Below are 18,941 nucleotides of genomic sequence, written 5' to 3' on the forward strand. Positions count from 1 at the left end.
TCATTACTGTGTTATAGTATAGTTTTAATGTACAATTTGTATTGGAAATGATTCTGCTAGTAAATTTTGTATTACAATACTTATAAAGAATTAAATAGAAAATAATAATAATTTTACTTCTGATGATTGAATTTGGAAGTGGAAATTATGAATGTTGTGTTTCTTTGAGAATTCACTCTGGATTAAAGGTGTAAGTATTATAAACTGCAATAATATAAAATAAATAAATGTAAAAGCTGCATTGCCTTTTTGTCTAGAGAACCAGGTCATGTTAACCTCTGGGTCTGCTTACAAAATCCCAATTCATTATTGCCAAACAAATGGGTATGAGAGCATGAGTCAAAGAGATGCTCGTCATTCTCTGTATCACACTTAGGGAAAATGCATTATTTGATCTCAAAGCCAAAGCTATAAACCCTATAAACTCTATATCACCCGCCATTTGTTAAATATACCTTGACAGAATATGTGTGCCACATTCATTTAGGGATTTAACATATTGTTTCAGCCAGTTCAGTTTTAAAGGTCCATTTATACAAAAGGGGAAACAACTTTTAACAAATAGCGGTGAATGGTAACAGTAGCCTACTGTACAAGTCAGTGAGTTGATGGTATTTCCATGGACTTCAGACAGGGTATTAAAAAAACTATAACATTTAATTTGTATTAAAAGCACAATGTACAGTGTATAAAAGCTTTATCAAACATTTAAAACATTTGCTTTAAAACTTTAAAGGCTATCAAAACGATTTCAATATTATTTTAGTGAATTTGAAACTCTCCCCCCCGACAAAGTCTTTGCCAATTTTAACACATGAAACAGTAGTTAAGACAATATTCATTTCATTATACTGTATGAATCACTATCAAATCTGACCTGTGATCAAGGGAAGAACTCAGACTGAGGTAGAATGAGCTCAAGAGATCTTCATAGTGGCTTAATTTTACATATATCCCAAGAGGATATCCCCGAAATAAGCAATTAAATGTCTTTTACATAATCATGCAAATAAAAATAGTTATTTTTCAATAACTATACAAAACAGTAAAAAAAAAAAGACAGCTGTCGCAGTTTGCGATATTCAGCGTTGTAAACACAAAACAAAACAGAAAGATAAAAATGTACCAAAAATAGAAAAAACAATCCACCTTTACAGTTTTAAACAAATTCTTTTAACCATTAAAATATGATTAGAAACAGTTTGGAGGGACATGTTGACTTGATTCATTCTTCTTCATGAGTCTTGGAGGATTTCTTTTTCTGCGAGGAATTACAGAAAATTAACAAATGAACTTAGAATCATCATTGATCCGTGAAACCGCTTTTCAAGCAGGGACATAAATCTGTAACATATCCGTATCTGTACAGTGTTGTGCTACCTTTTTGTGGCTGGAGGGTGTTTGGAGGATTTCCGTTGCCGTGGCGTCCTGGACCGAAGCTGCAGGCGTTTCTGGGATCTCATCTGATTTCAGTTTGCTCTTCTCTGAGATGAAGACAAATGAAAATGTAAAAACAAATCATATATAAAAAGAAGACTTTTAGCATTTAGTTACAGTCGGCACTTACTTTTCTTCTTCCCCGATGGAGGACACGGTGTCTCGGGTTCGAACGGAGGTACTGGTTCCGTTTCAGCTGAACTGTTTTCCAGTGACGACTCCTTTTTCTTCTTCTTCCTCCCTACGGTATTCTCTTGATGCTCCTCCTCTCTGTCACCGTTCTCCGTTTTCTTTTTTTCCTTTAATATCAAAGTTTCTTCTACAATCTCCTCTGACATCTCATTGTGATCAGCTCTGTCCTTTTTTTTCTTTTTCTTTTCTTCAACTATCTGCTCTGAGTTTTCCTCGTTAGGGCATTCCTTTTTCTTTTTCTTCACTTTTTTTTCTTTAACCAATAGCTCTGAATTTTCTTCACTACCGACAGCTTCCTTGTTCTTTTTCTTTGCTTTCTTTTCTTCAGCTATCTGCTCTGTATTTTCTTGTACTTCATCAGCTAACTTCTCTGGATTTTCCTCAGATTCCTCCTTTTTCTTCTTCTTTTTCTTGTGTTTCTTTTCCTGTAGTACTGGTTCTGAAACGTCCTCATTATGAACGTCCCCGTTTTCTGTTTCCTCTAATAAGTCTCCAGTTTCATTTATTTTGCTATCTCCCTTTCCTCCCTTTGTCTTCTTCTTCTTCTTCTTCTCCTCCACAGGTTTACCATCACACTCTTGCTTTTTCCTCTTCTCCTCTTTACTCTCTTTTTCCTTTCCATCATCACTAGTTTCATGTGCATTCACTTCAGCGCTGGGCTCTTTTATCTCCTTTTTCCTCTTCCTCTTAGGCTCAGGTGTCGTCTCATCATTATTTTCCTTACTAGGAGTCACAGCTTTCCTTTTCTCTTTCGCTGGTGTCTGTTTTGAAGGAGAGAGAGTGGTTGCAGCCGGTGTGGTCTCTGCAGCGTTGGTGTTTTGCTCTTTGCTCGGAGTGGCAGAGGGGGTCACAGGTGCAGTCTTTTTGGGACTGCCCTTCTTGTTTTTGCTGTTCTTTGCTGGCGTGGCCGTTGCAGCCTTCTCCTCCACCTGTTCATTCTTTTCAACAGTCCCATTATTAGGAATGGGAGTGGCAGTTTTTGCGGGAGGCTTCGCCCGGGGTTTTCTCACTCTTGCTTTCTTGGGCTGTGGTGTCGTGGAGTCCAGAGCGTTGATGGTCTCCATCTTGCTCAGGTCATCCTCTGTGGACAGAGTAAATAAAGTAAAGGCATTGAACAAACATGGTAATGTGGCACAAATGTCTAAAAGGAAACATCAATAGCAACCACAACGGTACCGTACACAACTCTGTTTGTATGAAATCACTGTTTTCCATTGCAAGGTTGTTCATGGGTGGTGATGTCCTGTCTGGTCTGGTGGTTCTCTTTCTCCCTTTGAGTGAGAGAACCCAGTGCTCCCTGTCTTTTCATCTCCCACCATTTCCCGCATTTTCCACACCTCTTAACTTTCTCCACTGTTCATTCTGTCTCTTTCCAGCGGGAAAATCTCCCAAAAAGACACCACTCACTTTCCCTCTCATTTGGAGCTTTATATCTAACTACTGTATGTATTTTGGCATAAAATAAAATTCTTAATTACTTTGAAACGCACTTCATAACACACTCCCTTACCCCTACGCACACACCTGTAAACTGCAGGACTAGTTTCTTCCATTTCTCCACATCCAGACTGCTGTCAGAGTCTGCATCATCTTCACCAGCGGCTACAACTTTGTCCTTTGTTTGGGTCTTTGATTTCTTCGCCTTAGTGACATCTTCTGGAGATTTTCCTTCACTGTTTTTCCTTTTTGCTGGCACAGCCTAAAAATTAAAATAGAAAGCAGTTTCCTCAGTACATAAAAAAAAAAAAAAAAAAAAGACACATTAAATAAAATTAAAACAAAATGAAACTCACCTTCTTTTTTTGTGAGTCTGTTTTTTTCCCTGGTTTATCACTCTTTTTCTTTGGTGAAGCTAGACACAGAAAGTGTAGGGTTAAAAAAATATCCAACAGACTCTTTATTATCCAGTGACAGATGAAGTTTTAATCCTACTGAAAGAAATTCAGCAGCTATCCTTAACTTTCAAATAACTAATGAATGAATTAATGCAAATTTGAAAATCCACAACAACCCTGCATAATGCCCAATCTTGAGTTAAAGGTGTACAGAAAAGAAAATTGAATTTAAGCCCACTCTGGGTCATAAAATTAATGTGATAACTCATCTATCAGACGATGTAGGCCAAACTTTGTGCAAAATTCTATTTTTGAGTAAATCCGTGATGAAAGTGTGTATTTTAGTGTAGTTTTTTTTTTTCGTATTGGATAATGCAGGCGCACGGATTATACGTCAGCCTGCTCACGATTCATCAGCCACTGATATTGGATCCGTCATCCGTCACTCAAACGTAAGAGACACGCACACACACACGGAGCTCGGGCTCGCCCCAAGCTTTGAATATCCCGCCCGCTCGATAACGACCAATCAAATTCGTTTTCCTTACTCGGGTAAACTCGTGTTGCAGCTCGTGACAACTCAGCGCGACAAACAGGACAAACGGCCATTTCTGTACACCTTTAAGTTAAGAGCAAAGATAAATCAGGTGGAGAAAACCTTCTAAGAGAGTTTCACTTTTTTTTTTTTTACTGGAAAAACCTTGTCAACCCAAGGCAATAAAGATGTTTTAATCAGTATCTCAGACTTTGTTAGTTATTGGTATTTAGTCAGTTTATTAGGTTGGAAACAAACAGTTCAGCACCAACTTTAGTCACAATTGCTCATACCTTTAGTTGCAGTCGCTCCTTGTTCTTCAGACTTGTGCTTAGCTGAGTCAGATTTCTTTGTCTGCTTTTTCTTTTTAGAGCCCCTGTCAGGAATTAAAACAATATGTTGTATGTCATTACAGAGAGGTCCTCTTGTGAGATGAAGGTGGTTGACTTGTGGAAAAAAATCACACTCACTTTAACCATGAACTGTAGATTTCCAGTAATGAGGCAGAATTTTTTGTCTCCCCCTGCATACAAAAAACAAAACCAACACAAATCTTTCAATATAAAGTGATAAGATACTTTGTTAGATACTGTAGATGTAAATAAATAGGAATTCATCTTGATATCACATTCTCAGAGTGAATGCCAAATGTCTCCTTGAGTATAACAAAAACTTTATTTGGACATTATGTTTATAAATGTAATTCAGTTCTAATATCATATGAATGCATAAAATAGTCTATTGTTAAACATGACTGCTAAACCAATTACTATTACCATTAAGTGTCACTTAAAGAATTAATACATAATAGTGGGATATTTCTTGTTCTGTCTGTTGTGTTTACGTCTCTCTGTTTTATCTGTGACCAGGGATTATAGATGAAAGTTAATTTCAAAGTAACCCTGGTACAATACCCTATTAACAATACGTTTAATATCATCAGTAGCCTATTCCATGAAAATAAATGGAGGCTTTAGATTCAACACGTGACAATACTTTTATTAGTAAGCAATAGGTGAACACAGTGTTCACGTACAGAGCAGAGGGGTCACATGGTTGTAGCAATTTGTCACACTACTACTGTAGCATTGAAACACTGTTGCAAAGTGCTGCAGCATGGACAGTTAATGTAAACCAGAGACTTTGTATAAACGTCCTAAACTAAAGTAGGCTACCTCACTGTCAAGCATGTGTGTGTATGTGAGAGTGAGTGAGTGTGTGTGTTGACCTGTGGGCTGTGCTTCTCCAGCTCCTCAGCAGCTGAGTGGAAACCATGCTCCTTCAGATGGCGGTAGATCAAATGGTTCAGCTCGTGCTTTGACGTGTTCACAGACATGTCCGACACTCGAGGACGACGACACACAGACACGCTACAGTTCCTGCCGAGAGTATTTTCATATCAAATCTGACCACATTCTTCACTTAGTTGCCGCTACTCCACTGAAACGAGCACGTTAGCATGGTCGAACTCCGAACTCAGGAAGTCGTTCCTTTCACCCCCGCAATGCACCACGGGAGCTGTAGTACGGTCATAAAACAACCAGAATTTAGCCTCATGCTTTATAGTTTCTCTTAGTAAAATAAAGCATTTACCGGCCAATATGAAATAGTACAATAATTTACAGGCTTGTTAACCTCCACTGGAGTGTTTGGACATTTCAGGTCAGTATCTGTTACAGTAATGCATACTCAACTTGTAGACATGTTTTCACAGAGTTTGAAGTGGGGGAATGACATGTTGGAGCCATTACTGACCCAGTCATACCAACCAACAAAGACCCTCTCTCTTTCCATCGCTTTGCTTTCAATTTCCCTCTAACTTTCCTACGATTTTGCTCAATTTTAGCGCAGTTTCAGCTTAGTTTCACATCCTCTCCAAGGAAGGAAATCTATCAGACAAGTCACCACTCCCTATAGCTAACAGTCAAGGCTTGTATGATTTGGACCAGTCTCTCAGGTAATTTACCCAGGGGCAAAACCATTTGACGGGAAGAAATCAATTGGGAAGCACTGGGCTGTTATCCCTGCAGTTTAGTGATCTGATCTGTCTCTTTGACAATATGGATAGCCTATAGACATCCTAAAGCATGGCTTTCAAAGTTTCTGATTATTCTGCACTACCTACTGAGAATGAATGACATCATCTCCCTTTAGTGAAAGTGAAAAGAGTTTCTTAAAATTTAGATTTTGTATTTATGTTTATTTCCAGAATTTCGTTCGTTTCCGTAATTAGTAGTCTTAAGATTTTTAAATAGCCCTACACGTTTTAAACTGACGGGTTTCAGAATAAACTTGTGTCCTGGATGCCAACAATCTACTAAAAAGCATTAAAACATACAGTAGCCTATTACAAATAAGCCTGCTTTGCGATGTACATGGTTGTGAGTGATGGCAAGGATTATTCCAAGTGCCCCAGTTTCCGTCCACTATCAAAACAAAGGCAAGTTAAAGAGGAGCTATGCAACATATTAAAGCAGAAGTAAGTGGTCCGGTCGTTTTCGCTAATGCTGCGTTCCAGGCAGGCTTTTGAAATCGTAAATTACAGCTTCAAGTCACAACTTACGACTTTGTAGCGTTTCAGGCAACCCACTCGTGTTTTCCGACCTGTTTTACCGGTGAAAGTCACTATAACGGCCACTCGTAACTTCCGACCGGTGAACTCGTACCAGATCGAACGGTACCACTTCACGGTCGGAAAATACGAGTTCCATGAACGCACCATAACAGTCCTCGTCGCTACGTCACCACATTCACGGCGTTCCTTGGCTGCACACACAGCCCTGATGAAGTTCTCCTCATTGGATAAAACTGTAGGATACGATAAACGTTTCTCTTCCTAGACAAATAACTAAGTCCAGTGCTTTCAGTCCAAACACTCTTTGAAAGTGATATGACCTGGGCAAATATAACTATTTAAGACTTATATTAACACAAATATATCACTTACTTCTGCTTTAATTAAACAACTTCAGAGTAATTGTGATGGTTAAATAAATGTATTTTTGTAACTTGTTACAGGGAGAATGGAGGCTCTCTGCCTTGCATCTTCTTGGCCAAAAACCAACATTGCATGATCAGCGCCACCGACCCGGTGTCCCAGCTCTTGTCGCAGCAGCACCGCGACACAAAGGCGCCCTGTCACCCATAATCTCTATGACAGATAAGACTACACAAATATACACATTGTAACGTGTATATGATATATAACGTTATCCACTGCTCCATGGATTGCTTTCTCACCGGCTCCATTAAAAACTATATACATGGAGGAGAGTTAGCAAAACTGCGGAAAAGCAACTTGCATAATTGACTTTAAGTTGACTGTAGGATGTGAAAAAACCAAGGGGGCAGTTGTGGGTCTGAGAAGTGAAGCTCACTTCCGCGTTCAAAAAACTGCAATCCCCCCGGCTTCCTCTGGGGGCTGGTGTCAGAAGGGAGCATTCCCCATAGACCCCCATGTTAAAATCGCCGATTTTACATCCTCAGTAAACATGTTAAAAGCCTGGTGTCAGAACGTTTTTTTTTCTCAATCGATAGTTTCTACCCCCGCACACACTCTGAGGGGGGTGAATTTTTTTTAAACTCTACCGTTTTACTGTCATTAGGTTAAAACTCTGACCAATTAGGGCGCGGAAACGTTGAGTGACAGGTCCGGAGCGGTCCGGAGACAGGCTGCTTCGAGGCCAGTGGGCGGGTTCTCGGCCGGCCAATCCAACATGGCGCTGTCCAGGCCGCCATATTTGAGTCACAAAAACGACTCCCCAAAACCAGTGGGTGACGTCACGGATGCTACGTCCATTCTTTTTACAGTCTATGGAAAAAACTGACTATTATATAGGGATGGAGGGATGAAAGGAAATTCAAATGAAGGTCATGTTGTCTGTGGTTGGCTTCCCATCCTTTCTAAAGATTTAATTTTCACTTATTCAAATTCAAATTCAAATGCACATAGTTTCTTTTGCAAAGCAATCACATATATTTCCAGATGTGATGTATGCAGACACCACAAGGTGAGAAATTAAAGGAGTGAGCCAACCTAGACCACTGACTCATACTTAAGGAAATAACACCAGTATTATCCTGTTAGTATTAAAATAAACCTCCCCTTCTTGTTCCTTCTGGCTGCCATTTGAGCAGGTTCCCTTGTAGCTTTAGGTTTCTTTAACTCTCCTCTTTTCTTAAATATCTTCATGCTGGGTAAACATCCCGCAACCACAGAACCAGACATTCCACAAATATTCAATCAAATGAACAAATGATAAACCTTTCAAAAGCTGCCAGGAAGGTCGGTCTCCTGTCGATCAGGTGTATTTGGATAAAAGCATGCCTTTTTTTTTTGTCTGGCTGGTTTGAGAGGAAGGTAAAGGTGTCTGGGCACAACAGGCTGCCAGGGAGTAGATCTGAGAAACTGGTGGTGAGACCTTGGGTCAAACTAGAGGAGAGTATTGAGTAAGCAGAGGGTCAGCAGGAGCGAAACGCTTGAAAGAGCCTCATTCATCGGGCGAAACCAGGAAAGCAGTGAGTATTCCAAACTCAGCGTCAGTGCTCAGTGGCTCTCACCAGGCTTGATTTCACCATCTTGCACAACCCCTCTCCCCCAAAACACACATCCACACACACCATCGGTTTGGCCTAAGGAGCTGGTTATGAGGCTGACTCAGCTCCCCATTCTCAAAGTGTTGAAGGGCCAGACCACCAAGGTTTTATGGAAGAAAAACTATTTGCAAACTGGGAAATGTCATATTTCCTCGGCTCACATTCCATCAAAACATGTTGGATTAAATCTAGCGTGTGATAAATTCCATTTTAGATATCGAGGTAAAGTTGCTGGACAGCGACAGGCAGAGAGGACTAGATTACTGTAAATCCATGAGCACAAGAAAAGGTTCCCTCGGCTTTGATGACATGTTGCTGTGGAACTGACTGTGATATTTCTTCAGGGTAGACTTGTAAATGGCAGACTGTTTTACAGGAAATAAATGTACTTAACTTTCCACACATTTAGCTGCTCACATCTGTGCTCACCCTCCACATAATTACCTTCAACTACAGCCGGTGAGATTTGTTATTGCTGGGGACCTTTAATGTATCACAACCTGTCAGCGCTGCCACATTGGTACAGATGTAAAACAGATTAAGGTAATATACTCTAATATGTATCTCATTATTTCAATATAGGCCAAGTAACTTATTAGTCTATTAAATAAAAAGGTAACGACAAGGAAATGTCAAATGCACCTACACACAAGGTCCCATAGTGGTTTTTGCTCTGAGTCCCTTTCAGATGTCCGTCCAGGTGGCTCTGCTGGAGGGAAGTAATGAAGTGTTGTGCCCGGCCTTCCTGCCCAGGTGCTGCTGCAGCGCCGCAAGAGCCAAGTCAAACACACCTACAGTCAGAGGCTGAGGCCAGAGCTGGAACTCAGACCATCGCCTCACCTGTGAGGTCCCACCTGGTGAGACATAACGTGTGTGTGGACATCAGAATGACCACAGAGAGAGGACACAGGATTATCCCAATACAACCCTGTGCTTTTATAATCTTTGTATGGCAATGACCTGGTTATTGGCTATGTCTATTGATGTTGGAGGTCGTGGCTTGGTTGTTGTAAACTACATAGAGAGAGGCTTAATTAAATGTCCACTGAGAGAAACAGAAGCACTCAGTTTGGAAGTTTGGAAAGATGAATAATATGTTTTTACTGCTTTGCACTTTCACGTTGCCTTACAATTGTCAAAAGAGTGTATTTTAGCTAGAACAAGTCAAGTCAAATCAAGTCAACAACAAGTTTTATGATAATCTCAGAAATTATCAATTTAAAACAATGAAATCAATAACAAAGTTCTATATGTTGCACATTGCCAAACAGCCAGAACTGTTGAATTAAATAACTGAATAATGAGTCTCCTTTGCCCTGAAGTGCCCCCTTATTTGATGAACCGATGTTGAAAAGATGATAACAGATTCAAATCAAGGTGGGGGAGGATGATGGATGTTGAACAAACTCAGAAACAAAGGTACTTCTGTACATAGTAGAGGGGCGACAAGCTGAATACAGTTCTATTGAAGTAAGGATTTTGGCTCGGGGTTGTAACACAGGAAGAAAGAAAACCTCCATCCAGTCTTTCTCAGATTAGAAAATTGGGGTAAGAGGGGGAGTAATGTGCAGCTTTACTGGCAGGGCTGCGTTGACTAGAAAGGGGGTAGTGTTCATGACGAAGGGGAGCAGGCGTATTCAGTAACAGCACCTCTGCCTTTAGCCAAAGCCAACATCTGGTGCAGACCGACACAGAGCAGCAGCAGCAGCAGCAGCAGTAGCTGGAGTCTCTGCTTCCCTTTCAACTCATTATTACATTTCATGGGTCCTCAGAAAAAAAAATCTTACAACCTAGTTGGAATAGACGATGTTGTGAGTGTGTTCATCTGTGTTTCTGTGTGTTTGATAGGAGTTAATGAGAGGAGAGGAGGTGAAGGGTCTACTATAAAGGGTTAAAAAGCTATGACTGCCTTTGTACCAACTTCAAGAATGAGCCAAGTAATCAACTCCTTCTGAATGAAACCACACTTTGATTGTATGTGTGTTTCTTTTATATATCCGCTTTTAATTTAGTTCTAGTAGAAAAAAGGAAGTGTCGTTAAATTTACCATGTTCCACGACACTCTGAGTTGTTCACATGCTCTGGAGGAAATTGGATGTATTAAGTGAGTAATGAACAACCAACAAACACACCACAGATGTTCACAACTGTGAGACTTTCCCAAGTAGCTCATATAAGGCAGCTATCCCCTCTTTCGAATTCCACTTTGTAACGATAATTTTTCCTGAATAAATATCACTCACAATGATATAGGCTATAACCGTAAGTGTGCATGTATCGTTTTAAACATTTACATTGGGATGGCAGGAGAGAGTGATCAAGGAGGTGAAAAGATAAAAAGAGCAGTAGAGTCAGAGTCTGAGAATTTGATCTGGGATCAGTGTGAGCAGTTCATTAAAGCTGTGTGACTAACTTTACCCTGACATCTGCTGTTTCTGTATGTAGACAGCTGTGGGTTTATAAGAATGCTAAAAAGCAAACATGCAGATTATTTTTAGGTTGTTTTATTTTGACATAGAGAGGCAGCATGATCCAAATTATGACAAACAAATAACTGAAAATAACCCCCAGAAACCAAGTAAGTGTTTGTTCAACATCTGGACGGCTTAAAGAAAACCCCACTCCTGGTGTATTGTAAGGTAACTGTTCCCATAAATACTGCCATCAAACCATTTCTTGGTTAATGGTTGAATTTTTAATGTTGGCCCAATGACAGTTTGAAAAAGGATAAGAGGATTGGTAAATGTGCTATTTCAACTCTAACATATCTGTGGTATGCGATGAGTATGTGGGCACATGCTTCTGTTAATATATGCGCATGTGTGAGTCAATGTGTGTCAGTGTGTGTGTGTTGTGGTGTTGGTTGTGAGTAGAACTGTTGTTGACCAGGTGAGTGATGGCAATTACACCTCTGACCAACAGAAAACAGATGAGTCACATCTTATTAGTGTGGCGGCGCAAAGATGTGCAAGAGTCTTACTTTCCTGGCAAAACACACACACACACACACACACACACACACACACACACACTGGGGATCAGCACCCTCATCATAAACACACAATGATTTAGTTTATAGTTTAGTTTAGTTTAGTTTATTTCGGACATGTTAAAAGAAATAAAACATAGTACAGTAATGGACAGACATAACAAATAAAAACTTTGAAACACATGAACAAAAATAAAATAATTGAAAATAAAGATAATTAGATTTTTGTTTGTTTGTTTGTTTTTTCATATCCGAAAAGGAGTGGGAAGAAGTAAAACTTGTTTACTCCCACCACTTATTCATAAATGATCTATCAAGCTATCTAGTCACTAGAGTCTATACAATAAATTAATTTATGAGTTTATCTAACTGGATGTATTCTAATATATTATCACTAATCTTTATCTCTCTGATATATGAGTGTATATATATAGATTTATTCTAGCATATTATTACTAATCTATATATGATCAATATTTTTCAATCACTCATTGCACAACAGCTCTCTGATTTTTGGTGAACGCCCTTCACTGTCCAAGCCGCTCCCTCTAGGAAAACTACATAAATGAACAGGATGGTGTAAAACTTCAGGTGCACCTCACTCTATTTTTTCTTCTCTCTCTTTTTCCTGGCTTGACCTGCCCTAAACTCAGAAGCTCCGCTCCAGAGATGCCTCCGCCGCTGCTGTTGGGTAAACATTCCTGGCCCTCAGCTTCATTCCCTTTACGGGAGGCTCATAACTTCCTTTGGCTGTGCGGTGACCTTCATGCCCACAAGTCTCAGTATCAACATTTCGCAAGTTGTGATGTTTTACCTTCCAGTGTGTTGACCAACTCCTGACTTGGATAGGTCTCATTACTGTGTGCAGGCCGCGTTGCACCTCACTGCCCTGAGCTTTTCAACAGATATGAACTTTACAGTTGAATGTGACAAGTTATGAAGAGATAGATAGATAGATAGATAGATAGATAGATAGATAGATAGATAGATAGATAGATAGATAGATAGATAGATAGATAGATAGATAGATAGATAGATAGATAGATAGATAGATAGATAGATAGATAGATAGATAGATAGATAGATAGGTAGATAGATAGAAATATTCATCAGCAAGTTAAAAGAGAAACATCAGATGGAAGTATTACAAGTCCTCCAGCCTAAATAACAAAAGAGTGTTTTTTTGTTTTGTTTTTATAACAACATTGGTCGTTTTTTCTTCTTCCTCATGTGATCAATATGAGTGTTGTAAGTTTGGGCACAAAAATCAGCTACTTCATACCAATTAGGTGTGTATTTTTGTTGGCGTTAGACTGGTTAAATACTTTCTTGGTTGAAAATCAAACCTCACTCTCTCACTCTCCTGCATTAAAACCCTGGGTCTGATTGAGTTGTCCCAAAAGGCAATGTGGACCTTTGCACTTTTCATGCTTTCACTGAATTTCTCCCCCTGTTCCTGTCATACGGCAGTCACTAGATGTCACCTTAAAAAAATAATGTAGCAATGTGTCATAATGAGCTGCTCAACAAACAACCTATGGCTTTCTTACTAGAGGACAGTCTGATATATTAGTGCATTGGGGCCTCTTACACATTTGAAACAGTGTCTTGCATAGAATAGTATCAGCCTGACAAAGGCCCAACCCAAACCCAACAGGCGTGGGCAATCATAATAATGCACCGAGCATAATGGTGTGAACTTACAGAGACTGTGCATGTTGTAATGGTAAATTTGAATATTCCTTTGTTTTAATCACTTGTGACGTCCCCACCCCCTGCTTTCCCTCCAAGGTATCAGATCTTCTTTTGTTTGTTACCCATTTGTATTTTAATGTCTAGACCTTGTAATTGCATTTCAAGTTTCAGAGACACCCAACCTCTCATTTCCTCATGATATACTCAAACCCTTTTGTATTTTAAAGTGCATTGATTAGACCTCTTAATCACACTCCAGGATGTCGGTGCTGACCCCTGCAGCAGACAAAGGGGTGTGGAATATACCTGAGGGGGCGTTCCTCAAGTATAAATGTTTAGGTCTCCCCATTGTCTGGGTCTTTTCTTTACCATCATCCACTCGGATATGAACTGACCTTTTCTTGCAAGGAAATAAATGCATGTCGGCCGGCAAGTCTCTATTTCATTCTTCACCAGCAACAGAGAATTTCCACGACAATGTACAGTAACATACTTTGCCCCATGCAGGCCCTGGGGGAAAGACTTACATACCAACATTTTTCTCACCTTTGACAGCATGCACAGCAGCGGGTTGCAAATTTGTTCCACTGTCTGACAAGCTGTTCTGATGCAGTGTACTGTAGCTACTTGCCCCAAATAAATTGTGATACGCTCACTTCCCTTTTTTAAATTATTTTTTATTTTTACTCTTTTCTACCCTTTCCAGCTCTACACAGACCTTCACTGACTCTGTGTCAGAGTTTGCAGCATGTTTAAGGTCTACAACAGAGGCTGTGCCCTACAGGTGGTGCACTTCAATGCTTAAAGCAAAGCCAGTTCAGTCTGAGTTGTGTCCCAGTAGAGCTTAATGACCAGCAACGCCCCTGGTCTACAGACAAGATGCCGTGGAGCTAAGCACTAAGGAGCTGCGGCTGAGGCTGAGGCTGTGCAGTGAAGTCCCACTGTTTTCTATTGACTGGCTGGATGATTTGTAAAGTGGTTCTTTGACGCCTGGTTGGAGATGTTATCAGAGGCCGGGAAGTCTGCTCTGTCTCTTTCCTCAGGTCAGCAATACTCATAAAACAGCAGGGATAATAAGAGAGTGTTTGTGAGCGCAGTGGAGTAGAGCGGGGAACAGTGTCTGTGATTGTGTCTGTAGGGCCCCACAACCGCCCCGAGACTCAAATCTCCCCCACACACCGTGTTTTTCTGAGTGAGGGTCTCTCTGTAGAGCCTCTGTCATCCACAGCTAAACCAGGTCAGATGGGAATTTTCTTCTTCTTCTGATTTCTAGTCATTTGTAAACTTGACAGCGTGATTCACTGAAATCTAATGACCATGAAATAGTGTAAATGAAGTGGAGGGTGCATGATGCGAGTCTTTTGGTTGATTTAGCATTTCAAGATGCCTTTACACTGACTGGTGCAAAATAAAACGTGGCAGGACAACATTCATTAGGCTACGCGTAGGATATGGCAGAATATTATCACATTTCTTTTAGGACAATCATCGGTGCCTACTAATGTGAGATGTAAACTCACCATTAACACCTGGATGTAGCTAGTAGAAACATTTCTGTGTGTGTTTTTGGGTGGTGGTGGTGGGGGGGGGGTGGGGGGGGGGGGGGGGGGGCTGATGTTATTTCAGTGAGGCAGCACGGCAAATGGGCGGGATTAATGGGACCACTAAGGAAAGTGAAATACTTTGAAAGAGGCTGAAACAGTGTGCAGAGGGTGAGGATGGAGGTGTAGTGCGCCCTGAGGACTGATCCACCTACTGCACTGGAAGCAGGAGGACTTTTAATTTTAATTTTAATTTTATCTCGAGCCCCTTCCCACAATGTTTTGGTAATAGCATACTTGAGTTTGTGAAAAAAAAAAAAAAAAAAAAATTAAAGTGTGACAGAAACCATGGCAACGACAGCTCTGACAGGTTTCTCCATGATGAGCCTGCTCAGCCTCGGCTACCTGACCTGGGACATGATGAGTCCCAACCAGGTGGAGAACGAGCCCGACCAGATTTTCGGAGACAAGTCCTCCACCCCGCAGCCTCCACACATCATCTTCATCCTGACGGACGACCAGGGCTTCAACGACATCGGATACCACAGCTCTGACATCAAGACGCCGGCGCTGGATAAACTGGCCGCGGACGGAGTGAAGCTGGAGAACTACTACATCCAACCCATCTGCACCCCGTCCAGGAGTCAGCTCATCACCGGCAGGTTAGTCCTCATTTCCTCCCGCTGGACCAAAGATATTCTGTTAAAAAACATGAAGGAATTTACTTTTTTTTTGTATAGCCTATTTGAATGAAAGGAAAAGAGCGTGCACAGCCCTGAATCGCCCATAGCCTAATTAGGACTAGATTCGCGATAGTGTTTTTCACACCTCAAAAAGTCATAACTAAATCATAAATAAATTATAGCCTACAAACAGATGACTTTTCTTTTTGACTGTGTCCCAGCCTGTTTCTGAAACATGAACTTCAGTTCAAGTATCCACTTGTGAAACAAAAAAAGCATAAACATTTGTTTTTTTCCCTGTAAAGGGGTAAAATGCCAGATTCATATCAGATTCCACTGTGATACAATATAATATCAGCCTAAATGAGATGATAGCTTTACTAAACATTTCTCACAGAGATCTGTAACTCTTTATTCTGTCCTTTTCTTCATCCTATTACTGTAATTCTCACTCACTCTCTGTTTCATTTGATTATTGATAACACACAACTGACAGTTTTCTTAATCCTTAATTCTACAGGTATCAAATTCACACCGGCCTGCAGCACTCCATCATCCGACCCCGCCAGCCCAACTGCCTTCCCTTTGACCAGGTCACGCTGCCCCAGAGGCTGCAGGAGCTCGGCTACTCCACCCACATGGTCGGCAAGTGGCACCTGGGCTTTTACAAGAAGGAGTGTTTGCCCACTCGCCGTGGATTTGACACCTACTTTGGCTCCTTAACGGGGAGTGTGAACTACTACACCTACGACTCCTGTGACGGGCCTGGGCTGTGTGGCTTTGACCTGCATGAGGGGGAGTCGGTCGCCTGGGACCAGAGGGGGAAATATTCCACCCATCTGTACACGCAGAGAGTTCGCAAGATCCTTGCAACCCACGATCCCCAGTCCCAGCCGCTGTTCATCTTCCTCTCCTTCCAAGCTGTTCACACACCTCTGCAGTCCCCACGGGAGTACATCTACCCTTACCGTGGGCTGGGAAACGTGGCGCGCAGGAAGTACGCCGCGATGGTCTCAGTAGTGGACGAGGCAGTTCGAAATATAACATACGCTCTACGCAAGTATGGTTACTATCAGAACAGTGTGATCATCTTCTCTACCGACAACGGTGGCCAGCCTTTGTCTGGTGGCAATAACTGGCCCCTCAGAGGGCGTAAAGGCACCTATTGGGAGGGTGGTATCCGGGGTTTGGGGTTTGTCCACAGTCCTCTGCTGAGGAGGAAGAGGAGAGTGAGCAGAGCCTTGGTGCACATCACTGACTGGTATCCCACACTGGTGGGACTAGCAGGCGGCAACGATTCCCTGACCGAGGGGGTGGATGGCTATAACGTTTGGGAAGCTATCAGTGAAGGTAAAGAGTCGCCCAGGCTGGAGATCCTCCACAACATCGACCCTCTGTATAACCATGCACGCAGTGGCTCCCTGCAGAAAGGTTATGGGATTTGGAATACCGCCATTCAGGCATCCATCCGAGCTGGAGACTGGAAGCTCCTGACAGGAGACCCTGGTTATGGAGACTGGACTCCACCACAGATCCTTCCAGGTTTTCCCAACAGCTGGTGGAACCTAGAGCGCCACACTCGGCCCCGGAAATCAGTGTGGCTTTTCAACATCTCTGGAGACCCCTACGAACGTTTTGACCTTTCTGAGCAGAGACCAGATGTCGTCAAAGAGCTTTTAGCCAGACTGGTGTACTACAACCGCACTGCGGTGCCAGTGAGGTATCCGTCAGAGGACCCTCGGGCCGCCCCCCTCCTGAATGGAGGTGCCTGGGTCCCCTGGGTGGGAGATGAAGAGGAGGACAGCTGGGACAGTGTTTACCAGAAAAAGAACAAGGACTGGAAGAAGAAGCTCAAACAGTCCAAAAGCAGGTCGTTTTTCAGGAGACTCAACACTAGGATGATGTCCAACAGGATATAGGGGACATGACTGAAAAAGATTCAGACGTTTCTGAAAGACAACGTTCGTATTAAGGATGTGTTGAAGATGTGTCTTTGTTTTCACTAAAGAACCAAGTTATACAAGGAAGAAAAAAACTATTCATTATTCAACTTGTTTGTAACCATTTGAATTAAAAAATGTTTCTCCAAAAATGTAATTGCAAACAGAACAAATGTGAGCTGATGATACAAGTAGAAGATGATACAATATGTAAGCAAATGTATGTGTGTTATTAGCCTTGAAGCGACTAGCCTTTCCAAGAGAGAAAACTGACAGCACTAAAGGCACAGCAGCAGTGACTGCTGTTGTGCCTCTTACATTAAAAAAAATGAAGTATTTCACTTATTTGAGAGTGCTGCCAGTTTTGTACTACACAACTATTTTTTGGACTGGCACTCAGAGATTTCCTGTGATTGGAGTGAGCACGCCAAGCCTGTCGGTTACTTTCCCTGAGAGAGACATATAACACAGTGTTGTTTTATAAAATCCAAATTGCTGTATTTGACAAGGTGATGAGATGAAATCATCTGCAACCATCTGTAACGATGACTTACATAAATGATGACTACCTCTATACCAATGTGACATTTGTTACAAGCTTTATTTCTTCAATGCAAACTCATTCTCAGCTTCTCCTATTTATTATTTAGACATATTAAAAATGAGAAATAATAGTTTTATTACTGATTGGGGAAAGCATTATTTATCATGAAATGTTTACTGGGTGCATTCCCAGCTCTGACTCAAATTATACCAATTATATCTTATTTGGTTTAATGATTCTCCAAACACCATAGGAAGGGGTTCTTCTCTTCTTCTTCCATCCCGTGTGTATGTGTAAAGTCCTACTAGCAGGCATGAATATTTCTAGTAAAATGAGCCCAAGGATGTTTGATGAAGGCAAAGTACATTTAGACATTTGTCACCACTATTTAATAACTGCTTGTGACAACTTTATTACTGTCAAGGGGATTAAAAGGTGTGTTATTATGAGTCAACAGGGAGCAGTAGAGTGAATAAGCCTTTGGCTTTGAGACTGCTGAATTTCTGCCTCAATTCCCTCAGTCCTGTCTCATTACACAACGTATTGGATAGCACGCTGTCTAATTATAACAGACTCTTCTGCAGTTATGCCGTCCATTAACTTTGCCCATTTCATGTGAACCTCAGCAGATTGGATTTCACAGGGTAGGAGGGGACAGTAGGTGAGACTCCTCCAACAATAATACTGTTACATGAACCCCACCCCATGTGGTGGAAACTTGGTCTGACACTTCCACTCTTTATCCACTCTGCTCTCTTGGGAGCATCTCTCACCCAGTCCTAATCAGATGTACTGTAGGCCTGTAGCAGCAGCAGCAGCAGAAACTTTGCATTGGTAAGTCAATGAAAACAATAAGGAGAACAACTCACAACTAATTTAACCATCGACAAACTAAGCATTTGGCTAGGCTGGCATCATAGGAATTGAGCAGTGCTATGCATGCACATGGCTGAC

The 18,941-nt window shown here is 41.4% G+C and overlaps 2 protein-coding genes across 2 annotated transcripts; one reads left to right on the forward strand and one right to left on the reverse strand.

Annotated features, from left to right (window-relative positions):
• Positions 1–634: 634 nt before the first annotated feature.
• On the reverse strand, positions 635–5,485 carry llcp (lisH-containing low complexity protein). The gene is made up of 8 exons (XM_085789930.1): positions 5,228–5,485; positions 4,470–4,522; positions 4,293–4,375; positions 3,423–3,481; positions 3,154–3,328; positions 1,568–2,710; positions 1,381–1,484; positions 635–1,261 (listed from the first exon to the last, which is right to left on the reverse strand). The coding sequence occupies exons 1-8, from the start codon at positions 5,333–5,335 to the stop codon at positions 1,226–1,228; spliced, it is 1,761 nt and encodes a 586-aa protein (XP_085646056.1). The 5' UTR covers positions 5,336–5,485; the 3' UTR covers positions 635–1,225.
• Positions 5,486–15,149: 9,664 nt separating this feature from the next.
• Positions 15,150–17,684, forward strand: arsia (arylsulfatase family, member Ia). The gene is made up of 2 exons (XM_085788743.1): positions 15,150–15,482; positions 16,024–17,684. The coding sequence occupies exons 1-2, from the start codon at positions 15,169–15,171 to the stop codon at positions 17,420–17,422; spliced, it is 1,713 nt and encodes a 570-aa protein (XP_085644869.1). The 5' UTR covers positions 15,150–15,168; the 3' UTR covers positions 17,423–17,684.
• The last annotated feature ends 1,257 nt before the right edge of the window (positions 17,685–18,941 follow it).

This window comes from Trachurus japonicus, chromosome 10 (genome assembly GCF_045865225.1).
Source record: "Trachurus japonicus isolate A0001 chromosome 10, Traja_1.0".
NCBI lineage: Eukaryota > Metazoa > Chordata > Actinopteri > Carangiformes > Carangidae > Trachurus > Trachurus japonicus.